The 11,679-nt window shown below is 38.9% G+C and overlaps 1 protein-coding gene across 1 annotated transcript in view; it reads right to left on the bottom strand.

Annotated features, from left to right (window-relative positions):
• Positions 1-244: 244 nt before the first annotated feature.
• LOC137984652 (kelch domain-containing protein 1-like) overlaps positions 245-11,679 on the bottom strand; it is a 22,626-nt gene continuing 11,191 nt past the window's right edge. Inside the window, exons 5-7 of the mRNA XM_068831886.1 lie at positions 9,390-9,542; positions 8,369-8,542; positions 245-1,809 (exon numbers count right to left, since the gene is read on the bottom strand). Coding sequence (XP_068687987.1) covers positions 1,643-1,809; positions 8,369-8,542; positions 9,390-9,542 — 494 coding nt within the window. The 3' untranslated portion in view covers positions 245-1,642. The remainder of the gene's footprint in view (positions 1,810-8,368; positions 8,543-9,389; positions 9,543-11,679) is intronic.

The following is an 11,679-nucleotide window of genomic DNA, read 5'->3' as shown; positions in this document are numbered from 1 at the left end:
ACTTAGCTTGGACATAGCAAAAATCTAGACAAGAAGAAAACTTCATAAAATCGAGGATAAAACAAAATGTCAATTTCCTGCAAGTATCTGAGACATTATGTAAACTTATTTAGGCCAGAAAACACTTTTTGGTACCTATTCACACGCTTAGAAAGAATCGTTTCAAATAGCCTATCAGCAGTTACAGGTAAATTGCCAATTACAGAAAAGACCTCTGACCCTCACCCTGTTACCAAAACAAGACTATTGATCGGCTCATTTTATAAGATTATTTTGCAAAAGTTACAGGAAAAAAATATAGAAGAATTTTATATGGGACAGACGGCAAGAACTATGTGACAGGCTTCTTTATAACCAAAATCTTCCCTTAATTAACTCATTCGGTTATTGACCCTCTCACCCCTGAAGTGGCCGCCATTAACAAGTAAAATTATCTGGCATTAAACAAAGCAAAATCTGAAAGTATCACTCTCAGAAGGGAAATGGTTAACAATAATAACCAAGACAAGAAAGTTTAGGAAAGGAAGTTCAGCTTTGTCACATGTTGGATATGGATACGTTTCAAATGGATGGAAGACAAAAAAACTCAAACTACTTTTCAGTGATCATAAAGGCCAAATCCTGACATACTATAGGCCAGTGATGGGATAAAGAAAACGACGTGACCTTTTCCATCAAGGAAACACTTTTGGATGCATGCTTCTTGCCAAAAAGTTATTTTCCTGATTTTCAAATGCATCCCATTGAGTTGAATTTACAGTTTCCCAAATTTGATCAGGTCTTCCTGACTCCCCGAGGGCAGTGCGAATATGAATAGTATATAATGGTAATAGGACTTAGTGAGGTCCAGTTTGGTCTGTAATCATACCGGTGATTAACAAAATCAGACGACCGCGTAGCCCGAATTGGAAGACACGAGGCCCTGTTACCAATTAATCATAACCATTACAATTTCCGAGAAAACAAAATTAATGCATTCCTTTTTCACTGTCTAATGTTACAAACTCGTCCATTTTGGAAAATCCCCAGTTTGGTAGGGTAAGTGGTCGTTGCTATGGTTATTGAGATAAATTCTGTGATTAGTGGATTGAGCTGAGTGCACTTAATATGATTGGCTGATGTAACTGTCCGATTTCAGGTATGTCCGATTTCAACCCTACACAACAATTAGTGAATATATAAAGTAGTTAATGCACCAATCAATCACTCTTAATGGTCACTTATGGAAACTCATTTGTAACCACATTGTCTTCGAAGTGGTTATGCTTTCTGTTTACACTGTCCCGAACGAGAATTTTACCGAAACCGGGTCAATTTGAAACCAATGCAAAAAGTGAAGTGTTTTGAAAACGATACAGGTTCATCTGTCGTGTAAACGGCGAAACCGCACCTCTTTGAATACAAAAATTATCACTATTTTTAGCGAGAAATTTGCATTGCATTAATCTCTGATGAATGCCTGGTAACAAGCTTGGCATGACCTCGCTAAACACTTTCAAAACGGTTCCGTGTAAGCACTTCACTGTATTGATTTTGACGTGATCTCGAAAGCCGTGAAACAGTGTCGATAAGAAACCACGTTCATGTAAACGCTGCCTAAGTAACAGAATCAGCCATAGAAATGTGCTTCAAAATTTCTGGATCATTGTTGCTCATCAGATGATCCTTCATATTCACTGCTGTCATGCTCTTCTTGCTCGACTATTTCAGGCTCTATAATGTCAGCAGTTATTCTGGGATGATCTTGCAAAACAACCGATGGTGCATCAGTTGGTTCTGGACCTTCAGACTTTCCACACAAGAGTTTCTCTGCAAAATTAAAAAAGTAGGAAATAAACTAGTTTTAGTTCATGACATGCTGATAATGCTCCTTCATATAATAGGTTTTCCTTTCCAAATTATAGGAGTAATTGAACGCTGAGAGAACGTCTCTACTAGATTCAAAACGAATAATTCCCTGTATGGATAACATTTACATTCACATGCTTCCACATCACCTGCAGATGGTGTTGCTCTTTACACTAATAAACACTGAATGCTGTTAAAAAGAACTGATTTATATATATCTGATGATGAATTTGAAACTGTCTGGGTTGAGATTAGGAATAGTAAATCGAAAAATATCTATCAGTGTTATTGTGACTACAGGCACCCCTCATCCTCTCCTGAAAGATTTACGGATCATATCAACACTATTCTGCATAATGTAGCAAGAGAAAATAAGAATATATTCATTTTAGATGACTTCAACTTTAATTTGATGAACTGTGTGAACCATGCTGCATTGGAAAACTTTCTCAATTTTTATGATCAATTATTTTAACTTCTTGTTGCCTTATATTCTTCAACCAACTTGTGTAACTGGAGGTTTCCTCAGAGGAAATTTAAACGTTAGTTCGCCTGTTCTTATGACCTTAGTATTTAGCATATAACACACTCGTCCGTCCCACATTGGATCATGCCGCCATCTGGGACCCCTACACAAACACGAACATCGACAAGCTGGAAATGGTTCAGCGTATAGGGCTTCTTGCTTCGCCCTGAATAGATTTCCTAATACATCTCGTGTCAGTGAAATGTTACAGCAACTGGGATGGGTGTTACTTCAGGAGAGACGGATGGTTCAGCGGCTGTGTATGTTTTACAAACTTCAAAAGGGTATGGTGGACCTGGACACACAAGAACCTCTGCTCACAACGACTAGATCTTCCAGACACCTTAATTGTAGTAGCTATAAAGTCCCATTTTCTCGTACTACACACCATCAAATGTCTTTTTTTCCAGAGGATGATTCGCGACTAAAAAAGACTATCAGACTTCCAAATTCTTTTGTGCTGCCGAAAAGTCCAGAAACTATAATGGTAAACTCTCAATTCCATTGACATTGTTTGATTTTACGCTTGCACATTCATTTCATGTTAACACCTGCACCTCTTATTTCTCATACTGTACACTCACAAGAATCTCCTTACGAGAAGGGGGTGGGCTGCACGGTAAGATGAAGAAGAAGAAGAAGAAGAACTGCTACTCCAGTTGATAACATCTGCGCTAATACTTTCAATTTTAACACTATCACTGGTAATCTATTCACCAAATTATCTCAATATCTCCTTCTGTTTTTGATAATTAACGATCTCAAAGTAAATTATCCTCTCCCTCAATTTCAAGCATGACACACCTCACCTCTGTGAAGAGGTGTTTGTCCATGAAATAGCTGAGTTGAACGGTTGAGAAGTTCAAGTACCTGGGTAGCACCATGGCTCAAAATAGAGTAGTCATCCCAGAGCATAGGGAGGGCCACAGATTGCTACCAATTCTCACAAATAGTCATGTAAGCATAAACATGCACCAAGGCAAGACTACTCCCAGCTGTTGTGTTAACTACACTGCAGTATGGCGCAGACGTATAGAATATTACCATCCAGGAAGAGAAATGAGTATCTGCTTTTTATAACCGCTGTTTGAGAAGAATGACTGGCGTGACATGGAGAAATTACGTGTCCACTGATGAATTGTGCAGTGTAACTGGTAAACCCCCACTCTTGGAGCTACTTTGTAGGAAGCGGCTGACCTGGTTTGGTCACATAATCAAGATGGATCGAAGAAGACTGCCAAGGAGAATGTTATTTTGAGAACCTCCTGGAAGGTAACAGATGGAACAACGTGATCGGCTGAGATTTGAAGGAAATAAAAGTCACCCAAGAAAAGGTAGTTGGGGTTGCTGGTGATAGAGAGGGCTGGTCCACCCTGGTGAAACTGCTATGTGGTCACTCCATAGGAAGAAGAAAAATGTAGAAATGGTTATATAGCTTCTTTTTTGAAAAACAACAAGTCTGTGGATAACCCCAAAGATATTGCTATCTTAAATAACTTTTTTGAAAGAGATTCCATTGGGAAAACACGGCTTCTTATTTTTCCTCAGTGGCAACTTTCCGTCTCCCGTCACTTCACATGAAATTTGGAGTTTATTGATAATATGAATGCCAATAAGTCTTCCAGCCCATACAGTCTGCCTGTCACTAGTTTAAAAACTATAAAGGATTGTATATACGAGCAAAGAATTTGGCATTTTTATTTGACGACTATTGTCTTTAAGAAAGCACTTTATTTTCAACGCTCTCTTTCTCCCTCTCACGCTCACTTGAGATTGGGCACCGACAGTCTCGTCCTGTTGATGAATGTTCTAAAAAGAAAACGGAAAGGGTTTTGGGGTAGGGAATATACAAAAGGAAACAGCATGAAACTTGATGATTTGTCAAAAGAGAGAACGCCAAGGCGAGAAATACCGTGAGCTGCATTTTGTACTACAACACTTCGCCAGATCAACAGAATGGCATTATTCGCCCATCATAATAATAAAGAGGGTGCATGAAGATCAGAGTCACTGAAGGATATCGAATGTCCAAGCCTATTATCAGCAGGTCTCTTGTATATTGATGATCTCAAGATCTTGCTCCATCAAAGAGTAAGCTTAAAAGGGTTATGAAGATAGTCAAGTCGTCTATGGAGGATGTGGGGCTACAGTGGAACCCAAAGAAGTGTGCGGTGGCCCATGTGAAAAGGGGGGTACAAGTGACTGGTGTCTCAGGGGGGAGAGTTGTTGAGTGGACTAGAATACCTTGTCTTGATGATGGTGAGCAGTAAAAGTTCCCTGGAGTACTTGAGAGTCTTATGCAGGAGGATAAGCTGGTCCTGGGGTGTGCAGCAAGTCCCTTGTCCAATTACCATCGGGTGGCAGTGTCAAATCAGTTTGCATTGACTGTTTTTGGATATCTTATGTGGAGACAACAGTGGCCAGTGATGGAACTTAAGGAAATAGATGTCATTGGGAAGCGTGCAAGATTGTTGTCGAGAGTAGGGGTAGACAACCATGTAGTTCAATTGCATTGTTGTATATGCCAAGAAGTAAAGGAGGGCGGGGGCTGCGCTCTACTGAAATGGAGTACAAAGCCACGAAAAAGGGTGCAGTCAGACTCCACAGTAATGAAGACCCCACACTGGGAATGGTAAGGGAGCTTGAAGAGCAAGCGGCGAGGACGGGGCGTAGGTCCATTTTTAAAGAAGCTGCTAAGTGCACGGAGGAATTTGGGTTGGACTTGGATTTGGAAAACGTGCAAAAGATCAAGACGGAGGTGTGAAGTGCCAAATCGAGAAGTTTGAGGATGAGAACAGAAACCAACGATGGCAAAGGTTTCTAGTGAATACCAGGCTGGAGGATGACAGTTTGAGTGCGGACAGGTGTTTCTGGTGGCTCATAGAGTAGAAGAAATGTCCATCACACACAATCGCTGGACTCATTGAGACCCACAGTAGCGCGGAAGGTGAAGTGAGGTGCAGATTATGCAGCAAGGCCTCAGAGAGCAAGGCTCATATCTTGTCAGGATGTAGTGCGTTTGCCCAGAACAAGTATCTCTCTAGACACGACGCAGCGCTGAAGGTACTGTTTAACGAGCTGTTGTACGATGAGGGAATTATAGACAAGATACCACCCTGGTACTCACCCGACAAGCCCAAGCCTGTGTATGAGTCAGAGAACGTTAAAGCGTATTGGGATGTCCCTATATACGCCGATCAACAAGAGGTCAGATGCAATAGGGTGGATGCACGTATTGTAAATCATAAGTGCAAGAGAGTTGTGACTCTGGAAATGAGTTCCCCGTGGGTTAACAATCGAAAAAGAAAGGATGAGGAGAAGACCCTTTAGCACAGACCCCTTCGCTGGTAACTGAGGCAGCAGTTCCCAGGCTACGAGGTGAACGGGGTGTACGATCCTGAAGAGTGGGACATAATCCTACGAAACAAATTTGTAGACCACGGAATGTAGTCTATCTTACCTGTAACTGTATGCACAGCTCTAGCTTCACTAGCTATTGAGCACTCTACGAGGGCTTATTGACAACTCACATTTAGTATTCAGTATGTATGTATATATATATATAGATTTTGCATTTTAACTTAAGTTTATTTTTTGTTTTTTACTCCATGACTCAGTAGGTTATGGTTTTCGCTCTGTGTCGCTTGATTGGAATGTAGCATTCAGTTGAATCCTCTGCTGTACAATAATAATAATAACGATGATGATGATAACAATAATAATAATATCGTCATCAGCGATATAGCAACGTGACATCGAACCCCCGGGGGCATCCATTATGATGATCTTCACCTCGTAGCCTGGGAACTGCTGCCTCAGATACACGACAACATAGCTAAAGTAGTTCATTGGAAGTTGTGTGAGAAATATCATCTGGAAAAGAAGGATAAGTGGTACGAACACACACCGGACAGTGTACAAATATAAGTGAAAACGATGAGGTTAAACTACTGTGGGACGTGAACATACAGTGTGATCATGTCATTGAAGCCAGAAGACCGACATTGTAGTTGTAAATAAACAGGAGAGACAGTGCACTATTATTGATATTGTCATACCAACGGATAAAAGAATTGGTGAAAAGGAGAATGAGAAGTTGGATGATAGTATCAGGACCTTAAAAGAGAAATTGCAAGAATGTGGAACATGAGAACTGTGCAGGTGGTACCAATTGTTGTAGGATCATTCGGAAGTGTAACAAAAAACTTGGACAAGTGGCTGGGAAAGTTGAATGTCAAAATTAGTATTTCATTACTACAGAAAACTATGTTACTGGGAACGGCGAGGATTTTGAGAATGGTGCTGGAGCTCTAGGGTAAGAAGAAAACTCTAAGGGACCTTTGGTCATGGGCTATGACCCGCTCCCTTAGGAAGCAAACCAGAAAAAAGATCATCCAGTTCACAAAGATGATGATGATGATAATAATAATAATAATAATAATAATAATAATAATAATAATAATAATAATAATAATAATAATAATAATAATAATAATAATGTTCTTTTATAGCACCTATCCAGACGTGATCTAAGCACTTCACAAGTCATGAAAAGTTATGCACAAATAAAGCTAGACAAAGACTTCCTTACATATATAAGTTATAAGTCGTGTTTTGAAAGTCTCAAGATTATCAGATTTTTTTATGTGTTCTGGTAGATACTGTTACAGTAGTTCCAAAGTTTGGTGAGGCAACAGCTAAAGCTCTAGATCCATAAGACTTCATATATAGCTGGTAGGGTTAAGACAAAGCAATCAGTTCTTGTATGTGTGAGGGAGACAAATCATGCCAAGCCTTGAAAGTGAGAATTAAACTCTTAAACTCTGTACGTTCAGTAATTGGTAACTAGTGTAGATCTTTCAAGATGGGAGTGATATGGTTGTATTTCAAGGAAAACGTTAGTAAAGGAGCGGTGGCATTTTGTACATATCGTAGTTTTTTGACAGCATTTTTGGAAGACTGAACAGAAGGGACTTGCAGTGGTCGGGTTTGGATGAGGCATGCACAAGTTTTACTAGTTTCCATTGATAGAAATTTCCTGATACGTGATAGATTAAGAAGGTGATAGAATGCAGATTTACATACAAAATTAATGTGAGGCTGCATTGACATGGTACTGTCAAAAGTGACACCAATATTCCTGGCAGTTTGAGGAGGCTGAATAGTGTCTTGGCCAAAGCAGATTGACGGTAAGTATTGCTGTAGTCTAAATTTTGAGTGAATAAAGAAGAACTTGGCTTTTTCTTTACTGTTCAATTTCAGTTTCTTAATACTCACCAATTCCCCAACGACTACTATAACCTGATACTAGAGGGTGTACGTTGTGCAATTAATCCCTTTGAACACGTGCTTGTCCAAAGGGGGTACATTTGTCCAGATCAGACAGGCATAGCTCGATACATTCAACAGCTTCAGTCAGTTCCAGGTCATTATTTGTTGAAAAGGAAACGTAAAGTTGCGTATCGTCAGGTGTCAAAATAAGCCAGCTAATGGTGCAGTATATAGTAAATAAAAAAGGTCCAAGCACAGAGCCTTGGGGTACAACTGTAGTGGCTCGTAAAGGCGGTTACTTAGCAAATACTTGTGTAGGTGCACAGCCACGACTTTTTCAATGATTTGCTTTTTCCATTGGGATCTGCGTCCACTAGATCAGTCACTGCTACTTGAGTGATTGCAACTCACTCATTACCTAGATACTTGTACTTTATTTCCTTTATTCACGATTTTTGTTGTTTGTAAATCTTAACTTTTTTATTTTGTACTTATGCTGTTTTGAAATGAGTTAAATAAATAAACTATCTATCTTCAAGTGTGTTTTTTTTCAACAGGAACTTCCTTTCAAGTTATTCTGTAAAGTGATGCAAAACCAAGAAAACAAAAAGTGTAAGGGGCAAACTTCAATTCCACAATTCTAGCAAGGCACTAGTAACTAATGATGTTTAGACACAGTTTATAAGTGGAATAATGAGAAAATTAAGAAATCAAAAGTAATACCTTGATCTATCAGGTGAATGTCACCAAAATACTGCTGACACTGCATTGCTTCTTCATCAAACTTGGAAGAACCTCCATATAAAACAAACTGGTTTCCTACAAGCGTGGCTGTATGCACTCCCCTTGCAGAAGGTTTATCCCCACAAACTGATGGCTGAAGCCATTCACAAGTACCTGTAACAATGACAACACTTTCATTATTCTACAGATCACTAATTTTAAACATAATTTACTCTCACTCCCATATAACATGTTACATGTATATGGGAGTGAAACATGGTATCTGAGGGAAAATGAGATGGCAATTTTGAGAAGGATCAAGAAAGCAATGGTGAGAGAAATGTGTGGTGCAAAACTGATGGAGAAGAAGAGGACAGAGGACCTAATGGAGATGTTAGGATTGAAGGAAACAGTGGTTCAGATGGCAAAGGCGAATGGAGTGAGATGGTACGGGCATGTGTTGAGGTGGGATAATGGGCATTTTCTGAGAAAATGAGAGCATTGAGTTTGAAGTGAAGGGCAAGAGGAAGCGAGGACGACCAAAGAAGACGTGGAAGACGCAAGTGGAGAAGGAGAGCAAGAGTGTTGGATTGGAGAAAAAGGATGCAATGAATCGAGCGAGATGGAGAGGTAAATGGGGTAAATCCGGCCACCCCCGTTTACGGGGATAAACCCGGATCAAAATTGAATTGATGATGATGATGAATTTACTGTACAGCCCTCCTGTTATGGAGATAAATCCATAACGAGGCTACAGGATGTGAGTGCATTAAATTCATAACTGCATGTCCTTGCCTTTCAAAGGAAGATTTAACTCATTGACTCCTAGGAGTAGATTTTACTCTGTCTACCACCCGACGATTTTACTCGTTAATGGGGCTGGTTCAGGAGTCAATAATTGGTTTTAAAGAATCTGCGCAAAACAAACTTGCTTTCTCCTTATCTGTGTTGTTTTCATAAACTCTATTATCGATCATTATTTTTACTATACAAAACAGATTAGCACATTGCTGCTTTGTACCAACGTCAAAGATATGTATGTCATCAAAATGAATATTCTGTGGGCTCCTTCCACCAAAGACAATCACCCTGTTACCCACAGCAGTGCACGAGTGAAATGAACGAGGCTCTGGTTCCCTTCCAGTTGTAGGTGTTGAGATCCACTCCAATGTTTCTGAATGAGTAAAAAACATAAACAAAACATTAGTAACATTGAAACGTTTTACTCACCATATAACATTACTTTAATGCAAAATCTATCTGCCTAACATGCATATTCCCTTGCAAGAGTACATTATTATCATAATCATTTAAGATCATAAATGTTAAATCAGTGTCGGTGGCTAGCGTTGGATATTTACCTTGCCGCTTCGCGGCTCGGTAAATACCCACCACTAGCCACCTCCACATCGGTGAATAGTTGTTAATTATTATTAGGATATGGGTCCACTGGTTTATCAGAAACATCTGTTACTGTATGTGCTACCCTCTATAAATAAAGTTGACTTAATTACCTATTTACTTTCCAAAAGGAGACTTGTTTTCATGTAATGTAAACACCCAATCAATCTTAAATAGGAGTTAGTCGAAAGTGACTTCAAATGTGCTTTAAGCCGGCTATAGAACTGATTATAGTTTTAAAGACATTCATTGATTGATAAGTACCAGGACAGATTTTAAGTTACAGTTTCTTTTCTTTCTGCATACAATTTAGAAATCTGATGGATCTTTGGTTATGAAGTCAACGATAAAAGTTGTCACTATCAACGAAATGTACCATACAATTACTATCTATTAGATTCACTATTTGGTAGAAAATAAAGCTAAGGAAAAAGTAATGGAATTGGAAGTGATCATACTGACGGCCCGGGCTCACATATGGCATACTGTAGGTTCAATGTATGGCAGCTGCATCTTTGGCGATAAGGATCAATTATAATTTCGCATAAACATTCTCAAACATGGTTTTTCGTATCGAATCGAATTTGTTAATGTTATCGAAACAACTTCAATTTGTATCAAATTGACTTGTATCAAAAACAATGGCCACAAACCCTTTCAAGTAAAGGAGCAATGAATGTTCATTTCTTGGAACATTTGAGCTATCAAACTGTAAAGCAGAGACAATAATGGATAAGATCTGTTCTGTGTTTAATGACCTAGACTTATCAATGAATGAAAGGATGTGTGGTTTTGGTAGTGATGGAGACAGCAATGTGATTGGTAGTGTTGTGTTAGCATGAAATTTGGACTGTATAGAGCGTGCGCAATAGGAACTGGGGAGAGCAGGAATAAAACATGTCAGTTGTTGATTGACTTAGTTTCGTCCCGTGTCTTTAAATTGCATAATGCTTCACGTAGCAAAATGGTGTGGTAGCCAAACTGAAGGAGATAGTTCCTTAATTGGCTGGTATACAAAAATGTAATCATTGCATGGCACATAGGCTTGCTCTTACAGAACTACCCGCCCCCCCCCCCCCACCACTCCCTCAAACAATGTTGACACACTGCAGGGCGCCAATGCACTTAAAATGGTTTCTTGACTCACCTAAACTCAACATTGTTACGGGGGGAGGGGGAAATTGTTTGTAATTTAAGTGCAAAGTGTCCCAACAATAATTATTATTGTGACCTGCATTGTAGATAAAACACAAATAGGCAAAACATTTTTAGTATTTTCTCAAGACTTAGTGTCAAAATCCATTCAGGGATTGGGAAGGCCGTGCGCCATGCACGCATAAACAATTTAGGAAATGTTATATTATAAAACTGCTAGCTGGGCCCAGGATGCACCCTAGTCAAGTTAGAGGTGATAAGCACTTCAATCTGTGTATTAATTTTGTGTTACGACAAGAAGAAACATGAAATATTGGCCTGACTCTTTGTTTCTTCGATTGGTGATCTTTTGTATTCATTTATTTTTGTCTCCAGTCCTCTACTTGCACTGACCCCACAAACAAGGTTCTGTTGAGACATCAGCATGTGCTTTGAGTTCACTTTTGGGTCTGTTTTCCTTTTTCTGGCCGAAATGAATTCAAATAATAATAATAATAATGATACACTTATATAGCACCTTCACTATAAATATTCGATGGCACTGTTTACAACCGAAATTGGTTAAAGTTAAAAAATTAAATTATACCTAAAATTATATTACAATAAAATTATATTATCTGAAACCTAATGTAGATAATTAAAAATATATTGATTAGTCTAAGTAAAATCTAAAATGTCATTTTTTGTATATTTATATTTATATAAATGACTGACGCTCATTGATAGGCAAGTCTAAATAAAAATGTCTTGAGTTC

The sequence above is a fragment of the Montipora foliosa genome, chromosome 2, assembly GCF_036669935.1.
Source record: "Montipora foliosa isolate CH-2021 chromosome 2, ASM3666993v2, whole genome shotgun sequence".
Taxonomy (NCBI): domain Eukaryota; kingdom Metazoa; phylum Cnidaria; class Anthozoa; order Scleractinia; family Acroporidae; genus Montipora; species Montipora foliosa.
This window is presented reverse-complemented; position numbering and strand designations above follow the sequence as displayed.